The 14,843-nt window shown below is 38.5% G+C and overlaps 1 protein-coding gene across 2 annotated transcripts in view; it reads left to right on the forward strand.

The window, feature by feature from the left end:
* NEK7 (NIMA related kinase 7) overlaps positions 1-14,843 on the forward strand; it is a 67,498-nt gene that overhangs the window by 18,779 nt on the left and 33,876 nt on the right. For both annotated transcript variants that reach the window (XR_010722428.1, XM_066192283.1), the window contains exons 4-5: positions 6,158-6,220; positions 6,801-6,911. Coding sequence is in view for 1 of the 2 variants with exons in the window: in XM_066192283.1 (XP_066048380.1) it covers positions 6,158-6,220; positions 6,801-6,911 (174 nt within the window). In the remaining variant the exon portion in view is untranslated. The remainder of the gene's footprint in view (positions 1-6,157; positions 6,221-6,800; positions 6,912-14,843) is intronic.

Below are 14,843 nucleotides of genomic sequence, written 5' to 3' on the forward strand. Positions count from 1 at the left end.
TGTGTGCTGCAGCACCAGGAGGCAGGGCTAGTCCTGGCAGTCATAAAAAAAGGGGACTTGGTTCCCCCTTCTGGGAAAACTGCCAGATATATACTACTTCAAAAGCTGAAATATAGTCTAAGAACTTTGATCAACAGTCTTAAAACATTAGGCTAATTCCTTCTTCATTTTTAGCGTGTGAGAAACCCAAAAGGTCAAATGTGACTTGAAATGCATGTCAATTAAGGTGGATGTGGAATGCCTGGGTACTTGAAGAAAGTCATAAAAGTCCAGCCATGAAATTTTTATAACAGTGCTTGCATTAAGAATACAGAGGCATTTTAGCATGTGTACTGCTAACAGCATTTCAAAAGGCAGTGTGTATGTGTAGCTGTATTCTCACAGCAGACTTCCCAATTTGAAAGGATATTTGTTCAGTGTCTGAAGATGACATCCTGCTGTCCATATGCAGGTGATGGTTTCTACAGCAGAAAAGCTTTCTTATTTAATTTTTATTTAATACTTTAATAATTTTCTAGCAATATACCTGGTTGTTGGTAGGAAATAGTGTTAAAAAGTTGTGCCTTTCCCAACTGCCTTTATTGTGACAGGGTTCCGATTGTCTTCAAGTGTCCAAGATAGGTTGGTTGTTTTCCATTGAAAGTTATTACCTAGTGCACATGAGGAGGGGCTGTGTTCTGTGTAAAGTCGCTTTCCTTGTGGAGGCTGGATGTGTGTAGGAGACTACTGACTGAATGGAAAATGAGACTTGCTTAACCTGGAAGGGGAAAAAATTACTAAGCATGTAATGACAGCTCAGAAAGCTCGTGGCAGCACAGGGTGTTTGGCACAGCCTTTCCAGCTTGTATAGTTGACATCTAAAGCTGTTCCTTTTGGACAGAAGACCATCTTAATTGTTACTGTGCTTCCGTGACCTTTGCTAAGATTGCTTAGAAATATTTTTGGCAAATATAGTCACAATACTTAATTTCACTATCAAATTTATTTTCATGGATGCCTTTTGTTGAGAAGTAATTGCTTTTCAGAGGAGCTGAAAAATGGGTCTACTCTGTGATGGTGCTTCTTCCTTTTGATTTCAATCATGTTTGATTTTATTCAAATTAAAATATTCCTTTTTTTATGATGCCTTTTTAAAGGAAGCTCAGCATGGACAAAACAGGAGAAATGCCTCTTTCAGTTATGAGAGAGAGGCTTCATTCTCTGTTTTACACCTCTGCATGGATTTCACTCTCCACATTAAGACGGTGTCTCTAAATGCTCTACAATGCGTTAAGTAACATAACTGAGATCTGACCTTCTACTTTTCCATTATCTGCCCATTCTCATCTCACATCTTCTCACATCTCACATGCCCTCCTTCCTCTCCAGTCTTGCAAGTCATGTCTATTCCATTCCCTCCCCATTTCATTTTCCTGCCTGGGTTAGGTGTGTACCTGTTTCTTTTATGTGTATTTGGTAATGGTACCCCATGTGTGTCTTTACTGTCGAGGGCTTATAGGGCTTAGAATCCTTCAGTTATCCTCTTTTGGAGCTGCAGGATCTCAGGCATTTTGTTCCAAAAAAAAATTGCCAGTTTTGAGTTCTTATGAAGCTTTCCAACAAGAATGTTTATTTTTCGCTAATAAAATTTTATTTGGCTGAAATATGTACAATATTGATAAATGTTAAATTAATGTGTACAAAATGTATGTTTGTGGAATAAAATGTGAGCAGAAGCAAGTAGCAGTAAGATGCTGTAGGAGAAAGGACAAGCAGATGGTGACAGAAACCACTCTTCCTGAATTTGTAGTTGCTCTGAGTCCAGATGACAGAAGTAGTATTCTTGGTTTGGTTTTTATTAGGGTATGTAGCACAGTGAGGGCTGTTTAACTTGCAGGTTTTTTTAATAGTAATTTAACCAGCAGGATTCACAAAATGGTATGTTGGGTCTTTTGTTTCTGTTGTACCCTTTGTACTTCATCCTCCCGTATTTGATTTTTTTTTTTTTTTGGTCATTAGGCAAGTAATCAGAAAGTAATTTTTGTAATTAGATTCTCTCTTTTTTCCAGCATGGAACTCTGTTTCTGAGGTGCTGTTAAAATATTACCTAAATAAAACCAGAAATAAAATCATATCTTCACTACTGAACTTTTACAAATGTCTAAACTATATTTTGAGGTAAAGAAACATCAGGAAAGATCAGTCCCAAGTAAACTGTGACCATAGCAGTACAAATTGAGGAGCTCCTAGGTAAGTTTCTTAACATGTGCTAAGCCTCAGATCTGAGCTGTGCTGCAGATGATGCCTGAGGAAGCAGCAGTGCCTCTCTGCTACTGCAGCTCTGGGTAACCCCTGCAGCAGAACATCTGGGGTACAGTGCAGTGTTCTGAGCAAGGACCACTCCAGGAGTCCCCTCTAAGGGCAAAGTGAGGAATTACTGATCACAAATCATCTTTAAATGGCAAAAGAGTGGTAAATATCTAAGTCAGTTACTGTAAGGCTGTAATGAGTTTGCTTTAGGAGCTATTTTTTAAGGAAACCTTAGCTACTCAAAATTTCAAATATGTAAAGTTGCATATTTCAACAAAATTTCAGATTAATTGCATTTCTGCCTTACATTGTTCCATCTTTCTTTTCCTTTCATTCCAAAATTGGAGGCCCCATGTTAGAGATTCAGACAATGAATCCTTTTATCTAGGACGTACATTCATTATTCATTGTACATTGTCAATGGATTGCTACTTCAGGCCTGAATTACAGTTAATTAATCTTAGAAAAGCACTTGTAATTTCACACTTTATGAAGCACTATTGTCTCAGCACAGCAGTGCTGTGGTGGCAAAATACTCTAATGCTTGTTGCTGTTCAGTATTTTATCTCTTAATATTTATGTGCATTCAGGTCTTTATTTTGCTTACTTCTCTGAAGGTTTATGTTACAGCAGTCGTGCTTGTGATTTTGTTTGGAAATGCATTTTGGTATTTTTCTTGTATAAAGAATTTTGAACAGGACAGACGTAGGTTTATCTTTTAAATTTATCCTTTTCAATGCTGAAGAGGAAAATCTGGGAAAGTGATGGTCTAGGGCAAGAGGAATCCGATAGATTCCCAGCTTGGCACTTCACATCAGATGATGGATTCGGTTGGTAGCTGGTAGTTGATCAGAAGCAGTCTGGACTTTGAAGCTAGGGCTTGATGTTCTCCATCAGGTGGTTCCATGTTTCTAAACCTTTTTGCTATGCCTGTAGCTTTCTGGGGACATGTATATAAGAAGTTCACTCAGGAAGTTGAATTCACGTATTGCAACTCCTTTGTTTAGTTTGCACATCTGCATAGGAACAGTTCCCACTCTGTAGCTTTTAACAGCTTAGAAACTCTTCTAAAAATATCAGTATCTCTTGACAGTACTTACAACTGACATTTCTGGAATGCTGAAAGAAAAAGACTGTAATCTATGCTCATGTGAAGGTACTAGGGAAGAGCTTGAGTGCCAAGTTGCCAGAGATCCCTTAGCTGCATAGCACCCAGATGTGTGATAACTAGTAATGCCCTTCTGCTCTCCCTTTGTACACAGCTGATTGCAGGATGAGATGAAAAACTGAGAGCTAAAAAGGTTTATTTCACTCAGTGTGTTTGCTAAGTGGGAAAAGAACTGCTAAGGGCTTTTAAAATGCTCCTTTAAATCTCTTCAGCTGTATTTGCCTAATTGTTTTAAGGAGTTTCACTGTAATTGCTAACTAAGATAAAAAGCTTACCACAATCAGACTCTTTGATTACGCTCTTTATGAAAACTGTCACATCATAAAAATATTTACCCTGTTGTTTGCTGCTTATTAGGTTTCTTTTAATACAATCATAATTAATTTTTAGAAATGTTGATCTTATTGTAGTCCTTGAAAATATAAATTGGGGAAAATAATTAAAAGTTTAACTAAAAATATATTACTGTGCAGTTTGTGCTGTGTGGAATTGGTGCTGACTAGAGAAGCATGCCTCCAAACTGAATTACCCCATGATCCTGAACTCATAAGTGAAGTCAAGAATTTGAATTATTGTTAGTCTGATGAATACCCTAGCAGTCTAATCTAAATACAGCAGTTTTTATTGTTAGCCAGTTACAGTGATGATAACACTTGTTGTCTAATTAGTGCTAGTTTCCAATAATCGATGTATGGAGCATCATCAGTGACCTGAACTCTGCTGGGAGGGGGATGCTGTTAGTGTCTCTGTGTGAGACTTTGCTGGGTGATTTCAAGTGGTCAGTTTGTGTTGATCCAAAAGCTTATTGTTCAAGCCTATCCAAAAATCCAAAGTTATTTTAGACTTTTGTTGTATCTGCTGTAAGTCCCTTCAGGCTGTGCAGTTGCACAGAGTCAGGCTGGATCTAAAACCAGGTTAGACACAAGTCATTTAACTGCAGTGACTTAGTTACAGTTAGGTCACTCAGCTGCAGGGCATGGGGTGCTACAGCTGAAAGCCTGCTCAGAAAATGAGTGCAATCCCAGGGAAGGCTGGACAAAGCTTGGAAGTCCTTAGGCAGTGTGTGTCTGGAGTGGATGAGACCTGTGGCCTGCTGATGGCAACGGGGGTGCTGTCTGTACAGGGCTGAAAGTTGTGTGCATGTAAGAGAGATCTGTGTGCAACGCTCATGCTGGAGCATAGCCTGACCTTTCAGCTGGGCTTGCTGAGTCATAGGAGCTGAAGGTGGAATTAATCTGCCTGCAAAGCTATAAACTGTTCCAGTCGTGATGGAGGTACTGACATCCCTCCACTAATGGCCAGTCTGCAGCGAACTGTGGGCAAAGGGCAGCCTCTCCTGCTAAACAAACCTTCAGAGTGCTGCCAGGTGCTGTGTGGAGTTCTGACATGCACTTGAAAGGATATTCTTAAAGTCTTTCATTGCAACTTCCATTTTTCAGGGTAAGATGTTCTTCAGTGTTGAGTCATCTGCTGGTGAGGAAGCAAGGAGGTTTTTTCCTTGTGTTTACAGTAACCTCCTTGTGTGAGCTGACATGGCTTAATACACTGGTCTGAACTGCAGCGGTTTGGCAAATTAAAAGATCATCTATTCAGAGAGAAAATCTCTGAAAGCGTTTTGCATCTGGTGTGATTCAGAGGCTCTTCAGAGGCCATGGATTGAATGATATTTTTGCTTTTTTTTGTCGGGGTTTTTTTTACAAATCTTGTTATTGGAGGAAGTTAATGTCTGTGAAACTGAAATTCTGGATTTCTGGGAAATGCTATTTATAGTCTTTTGAGGTTAGATCTGGATCAAAATCTGAGAACCACAAGAATGCTAAACAGTCAATCTTAAGATTGTCTGTATTTGCGGCTGTACGGATCAGATAAGACTTATTTTACTGCCTTGCTATATTTAATTTAGGTAATTTTTGAAATACTCAGTTTAGCTGAAGCTGTGACAAATTTGCAAAGATGCTTGTGAAGTGCAGCACAAGTAGAGGGAGTCATGTTTATAAAACTTAAGTCCGTCCTTTGGGGAGAGCAGCTGCTTGGGCTAGTCTATTCCGTGCTGTTTAATAACAAATTAGAAGTACTGGGAGTGCTATCCAGAATACACAAACAAAATTTTATCTTTCTTTCCTGTACCTTGATTCTAGATTTTTCACAAATGAGGGCTTAGAGAAAAGGGCTCTAATAAACAAGTAGTGTAACCCAAGTCACTTCTTTGCTTGCCTGAAGGGAAGGAAATGGGAGAGAAGGAGTTGGAGGCGACAATGAAGTTTTGATCCCGAGAGTAAAATAATATGCATTATTTAGAATTGAAATGGAGGACTGTTGCAAGACTAAGGGGAAAAAGGTACTAAGGAATCAATTTGTGAAAATAGTGTGGCAGAATGAGATAGGAGCCTGAGATTTGAGCCATTTATAAGGTGTGCTAAATTCGTGCTGTGTATTGGAACAGATATGCAGAGGTGGCAATTAAGTCTTTGGAAAGCTTGTACTTAAAATGGACTTGTTTCCTATGAGGGGGCTAACAGAATGGCCACAGCACTAAATCAGGGCATCAGAGCATTAGAAATATTTCTTACTGTAATATTATATCTTGCCGTGAAATGTGCAATTCAGGTTACTTTATGGGTGCTATGAAATAATGATAATGACTATTCAATTTACTATGTTTTTGTCACTTAATAAAAATGTTTTATCTTTTGTGCATAGATATTTGATTTAATGGATGCCAAAGCCCGTGCTGACTGCATCAAAGAAATAGATCTTCTTAAGGTAAAAGATTTGTTTAGAAAAGGTGCAACTGTAATAAAAACATGTGTTATGTATTTCATAGACATAATTGAGGTGTCCACTGTTTTTTTGTGTGAGTTTTGAAAAGCCTCACTTTGAAGAATTTTGTGATCTTTATTACTTTAAAAGTTAAAATTGAAAAGTAAATCTGATGGACTAGTGAGTAAGACTTCAAGTGAAAGTTTCTGCCAAAATTGCAATATTGTGAATGACTGTGTCCTTTATACAGTAAAATCCTGACTTCAAAAATTGATTTTACTATTTACTTCAAAAATCGACTTCAGTGTTCCAGATAAGTTTAGCATACTATTGGATATAGACATTGAAGTGAAATTTCTCTAAAATTGCAATGTCAGTCACCGTGTAGATCCTAAAATGCCATCCTGTTCTTGCAAAGTATTTGTAAATGCTTCTGTCAGCATATACTTTCTGTAGTTAGTATCATAGTGAAATAGATTTTAGGGGTTGTTTTGTTTGCCTAAATTAGAATGTTTCTTGTGTCAGTCTTTAAACATGTGGCGTGCCCTACACTAAACTGTGAATTACTATTTTGCTTTCTTAGCAACTGAATCATCCAAATGTAATCAAATATTATGCCTCATTCATTGAAGACAATGAACTGAACATAGTGTTGGAATTAGCAGATGCTGGAGATCTCTCTAGAATGATAAAGGTAGGGATTAAATTTCTTTAAAAAAAATAAGAGCTTGTGATGTTCAACTTTGGCTGTTCATTCTGTGTGATCATCACTGGGTGAAATGCAGTGAAAATGTCAGGATCTGTAGAGAAAAGTAAGGTGTTTAGTCTGATTTTTTTTTTTTAAGCGTATGCCAATATTGATGCTTATGTAAGTATTTTTAACACTTTGCTCAGAATGTAAGTGCAGATGGGGCCATAAGTAGATTGAAGTTATATTAGCACCGGGGAGAAAAAAAAAGCTGTAAAGAAAAGCACTGTCACCACCATTTAGAACAATCCATTTTAATGGCATTCTGGATTTTTTGGCATGATTGTCATTTGTGTTCCAATATTCTATTCTCAGTAATAGCAGTGAAAGCAGAGAACTGCAGCCATACAGCAGAAGTGTTTTCTAGATCTTGAATTTGAACTGCTAAAAATATATTTCATATATCTTTGAGATCACATGAAGTGAGTTTACTGATATGTGGTTGTGCATTATGAGTTAATTGCTTTTTTTTGGGTAATATTTAAATGCCTGTTTGGATAATCAGAAAAATTTATCCAAGATCCATTGAATAAAATTCTGTATTTCTAAAACCGGTATGAAGTTTTAAATGCCTTTTTTAATCTTTCTTTGTCATTTGACAGCTACTTCCTCTTGTTCCCTTCCCTTTTTCCACTGTGTCTTGGGTTTAGTATGTCCTTTTAGCATTTTTCCTTGTGTCCACCACCAGCATTATTGCTGTCAACACTGCAAACCACCACTGTGGGCACAAACAATGCCAGTCAATTAGTGTTCACTCAGCAGCACCGGGCACAGAACACAGGCTGTTTTGCTTGGGACCTACATGAATAGAGAATGTTAATTTCTTCATTAATGACTTTCATGCTGATTTTTTTTGAGCTTTTGAAAAATATTCCTTTCTAAATTGATAATTGTAAGGTAGGACAGTCAAAATTTAGTTCTAAGCAGGTTGACAGCGTCTGTTAATATTTATAGCCAAATGTGATATTTTTCTTCATCTCATGAATTATTAATTCTGTGGGCTTACATTTCATAAAACATAAAGGAAGGTTTGTCTTTTCTTTTGAATGTTCAGTTTTGACACAACAGTTACTAATACGAGTACTCTGTGACAGATTGCCTTATGGCATGTCTGGTCTTATGACCCACTGAAGCTTTTTCTTTTTTCCCTTGCTTTTTTTTTATTATTTAATTTTAAATCCAATGTGTGGCTTTTTCAGTGCAGTTGGCCTCATTACACCTTGTTCAAGTCGGTGGGTATTTCTTACAGGCTCGATCTTGGAGGCACTTTGTGATTGTCCTCTTAACACAGGGATCATGTTTAATGTAGCAAACTTAGATTGCTGTTTGATGTTAATGACAGCCTATCAGGCTATTATTAAATATGTATGAGGTGTCAGAATGCACTGTGTCTTCATGCTGCTGGTGGAGGAAATGGTTCGGTAGATTACTTTGACAATATGAGTTTAAATGTGGGGCTCACCGGTCTTAAAAATATGTTTTAAAAATTGCCTGAAAAATAAGTGGTATGTAATAGTGTGGAATCTTCCTAGAAGAGTGACTGCCTGTCACACTAGTAAGGTAAATAACTATGTTGTGTTATTAAGCCAGATGAACTGCTTTGGTTTCCAGTGTTCTTTCTAGAATGTTGCTCTAAGTTGTTGGAGAATGTCAAGACACCCTCAGAACAGTGTTTGGGTACCAGCCTTGTGTGATTTTTAGAAGGGATCAGGGATGTTTCTCAAATTGTAAATGACCACAGCTTGAATGACACTGAAACCAATAATAAGGTGAGGGAAAGCTACTTAACTAGTTTACTTAGGTATTTGTTATGACATTATTGGCACATCAGAGAATACTTACAAGGCTGCTGTGCCTCAGTGTGCACCTTAATGAATTCTTTAGTTCTTCCCTTAATGAACGACATCCTTACTGCCCAGTTTTTCCGCCGTCCCTCTTGTCACCTGCGAATAATACTGTCTTTGTCCCCATTGAGTAGACAACTGAGGAAAATCACTTGGTGCATTCAGATGTATTCTAATAGAATTCATAGGATCTGCTGTATGTCCAAAAAAAAGCAGCTGTGCATTGGCATTTACATATCACATAATGAGAGCAGAGGTATCTTATGTGTTCTCTCTGCTGCTCTGTTTGTGTATGTACATACACAGATTTAATCCACTTTACCTTAATTATTTCTTTAATTATCTCTGTCACAGGGAGATGTTTCAATATAGCATCCATTCTCAAAAGCAAGAGAGTTCAAAATCGAGGATTTCTTACTGTACAGCTTTTAATACAACAGCATGTTAGAATTCTTGAATGTGGCGTATTGGCATATCAGTAAAACTGAGAGGGAAACATCAGGGAGGGGGAAATGTTTGTGTTTGACTCACAGTTGGTTTTGCACTGCAGTACCTCAGCACTGTGCAACCCTTCTGTGGGCAGGGTGAAAGAAAGAAAAACTCTTGATTTTTCTGTCAGTGAATTAGGTTGCTGGATACCATTACCTCAAAGATATTACAAGTAAATGATCATTAACTCTCGTGCTAAGTCCCAGGTGCTTGTGGTCTGTTGTTTGTCTGTAGTCTCTGCTGCAGAACATGTGATAGTACGTGGCTGCCAAGGTTCAGGGTAGTTCATGAGAACTGGTGTTACCTCATAATACCACCTCTGTCTGCAATACAATAATATGTTGTATGGCACGTTTGAGGCTTGGTCCCTTTTCTTATGGTTCTCTGCCACAAACAGTGACAAAGTGAAAATTTTCTGTGGGTTTTTTAGTTTGTTTTCTTGTTTTCAAGCGGTGGTTGATATATTGGATTAAGATAATGCCACAAATAAAGCAGAATCTACTAAGTAATTTAAGGAAATGCATTATAATAATTCAGTAAAAAGAGCTGGTTAGTAAAGTCTGTCCTGAGAATGTTGGAACAAGAGAATTTGAATTATCTTGCAGAATAATTAGCATATTATTTAAGGTTAAATATAAAATTACTGGGCTTGCAAAAAGGGATGTTATCAAGGCACTAAAATCATGGGGTTTGTTTAACTCAGCAATAAACTTCAAAGTCTATTTAATTTCTGCAGTTATTTTTAGTTTTTAGGTTCTTCTGGCAAATAATCTTGGTGCACTAAAAAAATGCAAACTTTAAACTGAATATGTCATACAGATCTTAAGGAAGTTAATCATGTTTTGGAAACAAGCTTGAAAGCTTTCATCTGAAAAGTTGAAAATATGTGCAGCTTTCTCAAGATAGATGGAAAATAACTTGAATTCTAAAAAATGTCACCTAGGCACTTCAGCCACACCTCAGACAGCACTTTTTGTGGGTATTTTTTCAACTTTAAGGAAAAGATTAACATACTATAATTAGATAGGTAAAATAACAAATATTTTAAAACATTTCATCAGTATGAAATTCCTATTGATATCTCAACTTTTTATAGCTAGGATCAGTGAATTATTTGTCCTTGAACTTGTTTTTTATCGGATAGTCCAAGTACAGGAATAGTTACTTCTTTCCAAGCAGCTGATGCAGATCTAAATTGTTCCTTGCAGGAGCTGGAGCTCTGTTCAGACTTGTTTGAAATCTCATCAATTCTAATTTTAATGTTTCTCTAGTGGTGGATATTTTGGGCTTCACTGTATGAAACTGCATCAGGCAATTTCTCTTCTCCACATGGTCTGGAATGCATCCCCTCCTTCCCATGCCAAAGTACATTAACTCTGGAGTTGGAGACTTCTTCGCAGCACTCTGAGGTTGGCTAGCTTACCTGTGTGAGGGGTAGCCTGCCCTTTCATGAGCTTGGAAGCAATTTTAGCTTCATTCACTGGCAGCTGCCTCACCTGAAGTGTTCAGTGCCTGCCACAGGGCTGAGTGGAGGGCTGGTCACTTCATTCTGATCTGGGCTGGACAACAGGTGCAGGTCACACTTGAGCATGAGTCGCTTTTGGGAGCTTAGCAGTACATCTCACCCTTTTGTTCTTGTAGCTTGGCAGTGTCCTGAGGGGGCAGGTTCTGCTGCAGCAGCTCATTCCACCAGCTGCCCTGGGTGCTGCCTGCCTCAGAGCCCATAATAACCCCTTCTCTCTGCAGTGAAGCTGGTTGTGTTGCTGGGAATGGAGAAGTGTCACTTGTTTGTTTTTTTTTTTTCCCCTCCACTGTTTTCTGGTGGATTGCTGCCCTGGGAATGTGCTAGAAATATAGAGATGCTTTTGCAGAAAGTAGGATTTTCTGAGAAGTATTGAGAGTACATAGTAATTATAGTTTGATTGGTAGCTATTGTTGAATTACAAGATTTTAGAGAGTATGAAGTTAGGGAAGCATCTGTGTAGGAAGGAGGTGCAGTGTCAGAATTTAGCAGGCCAGGTGTTAAATTTTGCTTGCCCTTCCCAGGATTTTGGGAAACCCTCAGCTGTTAACTGAGGGCTATTGTTTGGTTATCTATCTCTCTTTATTATCCAAAATATTGATCTAAAACTTTAGCAGTTGTGGGAGATAGTTGGTGTTCCTGTTTGGAAAGCTGGTGGGAAAAATGATGTTTCTTGTTTTTTTTGAATGGCAGTGTTGCAGAAGCTGTTTTCTGCCATGCACACACATGTCCAGCAACTGTTTGCTGCTAGGATTGCCAAATATTTAGTTGTGTGAGAATGTTTTCAGTTTGTCAAAATACAGCCATTTCCTACTAAAATGTTGCATGCCAACATTTCACAATAATATCTTGCAACCATTGAATCTGAAATACTCTAAGCCCCTTTGTGCCTTGAAGCAGATGTGAAACTCAGGATTTTTCTTACAGTAATGGCTGTGAAAATTTACCTAAACTTCAATTCTTCTAACATATGTGCTTAAGAGAAATTACTGGAGCATAATTCCAAAGGGAGAAAATTTCTGTATGTGTAGAGCTGTGTGAACCCCCTGTGTCTCAGTGCTGATACGACCTGAGTGGCAGTCAGTGCTTCAACCTGGAGTAGTATGGGTGACTGAAATTGCATTGCCAGAAATAGCTTTTTCCAGATGCTTTGGCTGGACTGAAGCTTTCCTGTGTCTCGAGGGTGTTTATTCTTTCTAACAATTACTCGAAAGGGAGTAGTCTGAGATGAATGTGGAGAAGACAGAAGACCAGGCAGACTGGGAGTGGGCTGGGACAAATAGCTGAGGGATCCTTAAGCACAGGGAGAGGATCTGACTGGGAAGAAGGAAGACAAGCACACCTGTGCTGGCTGGCAGTGTTTGAGAGAAGGCAGGGCAGGGAATTTGTGCCACTGGGAGTGTTAGAGGATAAGAGTAGTGTGTTGGGAAGTTGTGAAATGGGACTTCCAATACTGGTCATGGGGACAGGGAGGTTGAAGAAGAGCTGAGATGTTGTCAGAGAATGGGACAGATGGGGCAGGGAATCCTTGAGACAGACCCTCTGGCTGTCAGCAGGGAGAGAGCCTGAATGGGCTGAGTCAGGCTGGCTGGGAACAGGATGGGATGTGTCTCTGTTAAGGGTGCAGCTACTCTGTGTAGGAATGGTTGCAGCTGTGCTGCCTTCTTTGCTGCAGTGGTTGTTTGCTAGGCAGGGCATTGGAAAGACAAAGGTTTTGTGATTAGTAGAAGGTTTTTCCAAGGACCATCCTTACTTGTTCTTTTCCTAAAGGATACTGAATAAACCACTTCAACCACTGCTTTTTGGGGAGAATTCTAATTACTTATTCTGTATTTCTGACATTCGAGGCAAAACTCTGGATCTTGATTTGTAGAAGTATTGAGAAGTATTTCACAGCTTCATTCTGAGTGGAAATTGTGCTTTGAACATGTTTCATAAAGCTATGTAAGTTGAGAAGGAGGTGCTTAAATTGGTGCCAGAATTAATTAACGTTTTTGATCTCTATTCTTGGCCCACATTCTAATTGGTAAAATGGGGATGTTACTACCTGATCATTTCTGAGGCCATTTGTGAAGTTATTTTATTAATTTGGTATTCCAACAGTGAATTCTAGGAAACTGTGTCCCGTCCTGAAACTTCTATTTAATAATAGGTTATGAGTAGTGCACAATAAACAAAGCCTAGAGACATTTTCAAACTGCTTATTAGCTGAGTGTCATGAATGAATGAGTAAAGGGTCTTCTAAGATAAAGAAAACAACTGAAAATTGAGTGCACGCACTTTCAAGGGGGAGAAATTATGAAGGCTCTAATTCTGAGATTTTTCTAATACATATATTTATGTCCAGATAATTGACATAATGGTTTTGGGGAAAGTATTTTTAAAGTAGTCTTTTGTACATGTTTGTGTAATTTGTTTCTTTTCAGGATACTGATTTATCATGATCTATAATTGCAGATTTTAAAACGTGGAATGTGGTTCTTTCGGCTTTCAGCTGTCTCTCGTGCTTTTTCTTCTTTCCATGACTGCTACATTTAATTTAAAGAACAAAAACCCCAGTATCACCACCCCCACACCAAACCTCCTCACACAAAGTATTTTTATTGAGCATATGGTTATATTTTATAATATAGAACAGTTTGGCACTTTGCTGAAGCTACATCATTGATATATGTTAAAAGCTTCAAAACATTTTTTTCCTCAGTGGTTTTTTTTTTGCTTTCTGTCTCACCTTTACCTTAGCTTTTTCCCTTACTCATTTTTGAAAAAAGCTTCAAAAGATGGAGTGTAGCTTGAAGAAGCCTTTAATATAATAGGATAGTGTAACACAGTGTGTGCTAATTACAGATCAAAGCTAAACTATTTTTGTGTGCCTTTTCCTAAAGGAGGAACCTGGGGCTTTGAACCAGTCAGGCTAATTTTTGCCACTAACCATTTTTAAAGCTGCTAACAAACTTTATTTTTTTTAAATTTTTTACCTCCTGTAATTAAAAAACAGTGCCTCCTGTTCAACTTTGTGTATCTGTGCTAGCTGTGTAGCAGGTAAAAATGTGGGGTGGGGTGTTCCCAGGGGAAGCGGCGGCTCTGTGGATGGAGCTGTGAAGTGTTAAAAGAAAAAGTGAAGGCACAGATCCCTGGCAGGGTGGTAGAGCTGCTTCTGGTAAGCTTTTCCTCCATCCAGGTGTGTTACTGGGATGTCTGACAGGTGCTCCACTGTCACCTTTGCTGTCAGCCACAGGTGAGCACAGTGAGAGCAGCAGCACCAGTTTTTCCCTGTGTGCGTTACATACATGTGCTGGCAGAATGAGAGCTGGCTGCTCCCCCAGTTTATAATCAGTGGGATAATTGGGCTGGGTAATTGCCAGGCAGCCTTGTTAGTTTTGCTGTGAGTCAGCCATTGTGTGTGTCTGCCACTGGAACAGTAAGAATAAGCAGGCAGATTTTCTGCTAAAATGATTAGACAATGAAGAGTGTTTTGTCTTGTGGCCAGTTGCCTTCACAGGCATCACACCTGAAGCTGCTGTGGAAGTACTGGCTGTACACACAAGGAAAATAATGGTGTCAGTCAGCTATGAAAAGTTAACTTGACAGTAAACTTCATTTAACTTACACAGGCTGTACCAATAGGCTTTGGAAATTTCATCTCCACCTTTGCCCAGTGGTTCTAAAATTGTCTGTGAGCCTTTAAAGAGCAAGGAGAGTTGGGACATTTTATTGAATAATAATTCTGGGTACTTTTCTTGTTTGAAATGCGCTGCAAACAGTACTTGGGGACTAATTTTAATTTTTCACTGAGTTGCATTTGAAAAATCTGCACTGTCAGTGTTTGCACTATGTGGATAACTTGCTCAGAATAGACATTTCAAATCTGTTTGCCTTGTTTGTAGAGAAAAGAAAAAACAAAGTTAAGATAATACACTCTGATATTTACTGTGTCATGCTACTGCTTTTTATTAGGAAGCAGAATTAATGATTCAAGCATGAGTTTCACCTCTTCATGCTGTATCAGTTTTCCCAAGGGGA

The sequence above is a fragment of the Chamaea fasciata genome, unplaced genomic scaffold, assembly GCF_029207755.1.
Source record: "Chamaea fasciata isolate MVZ Bird 193981 ecotype frontalis unplaced genomic scaffold, bChaFas1.0.hap1 SCAF_10, whole genome shotgun sequence".
Lineage (NCBI taxonomy): Eukaryota > Metazoa > Chordata > Aves > Passeriformes > Sylviidae > Chamaea > Chamaea fasciata.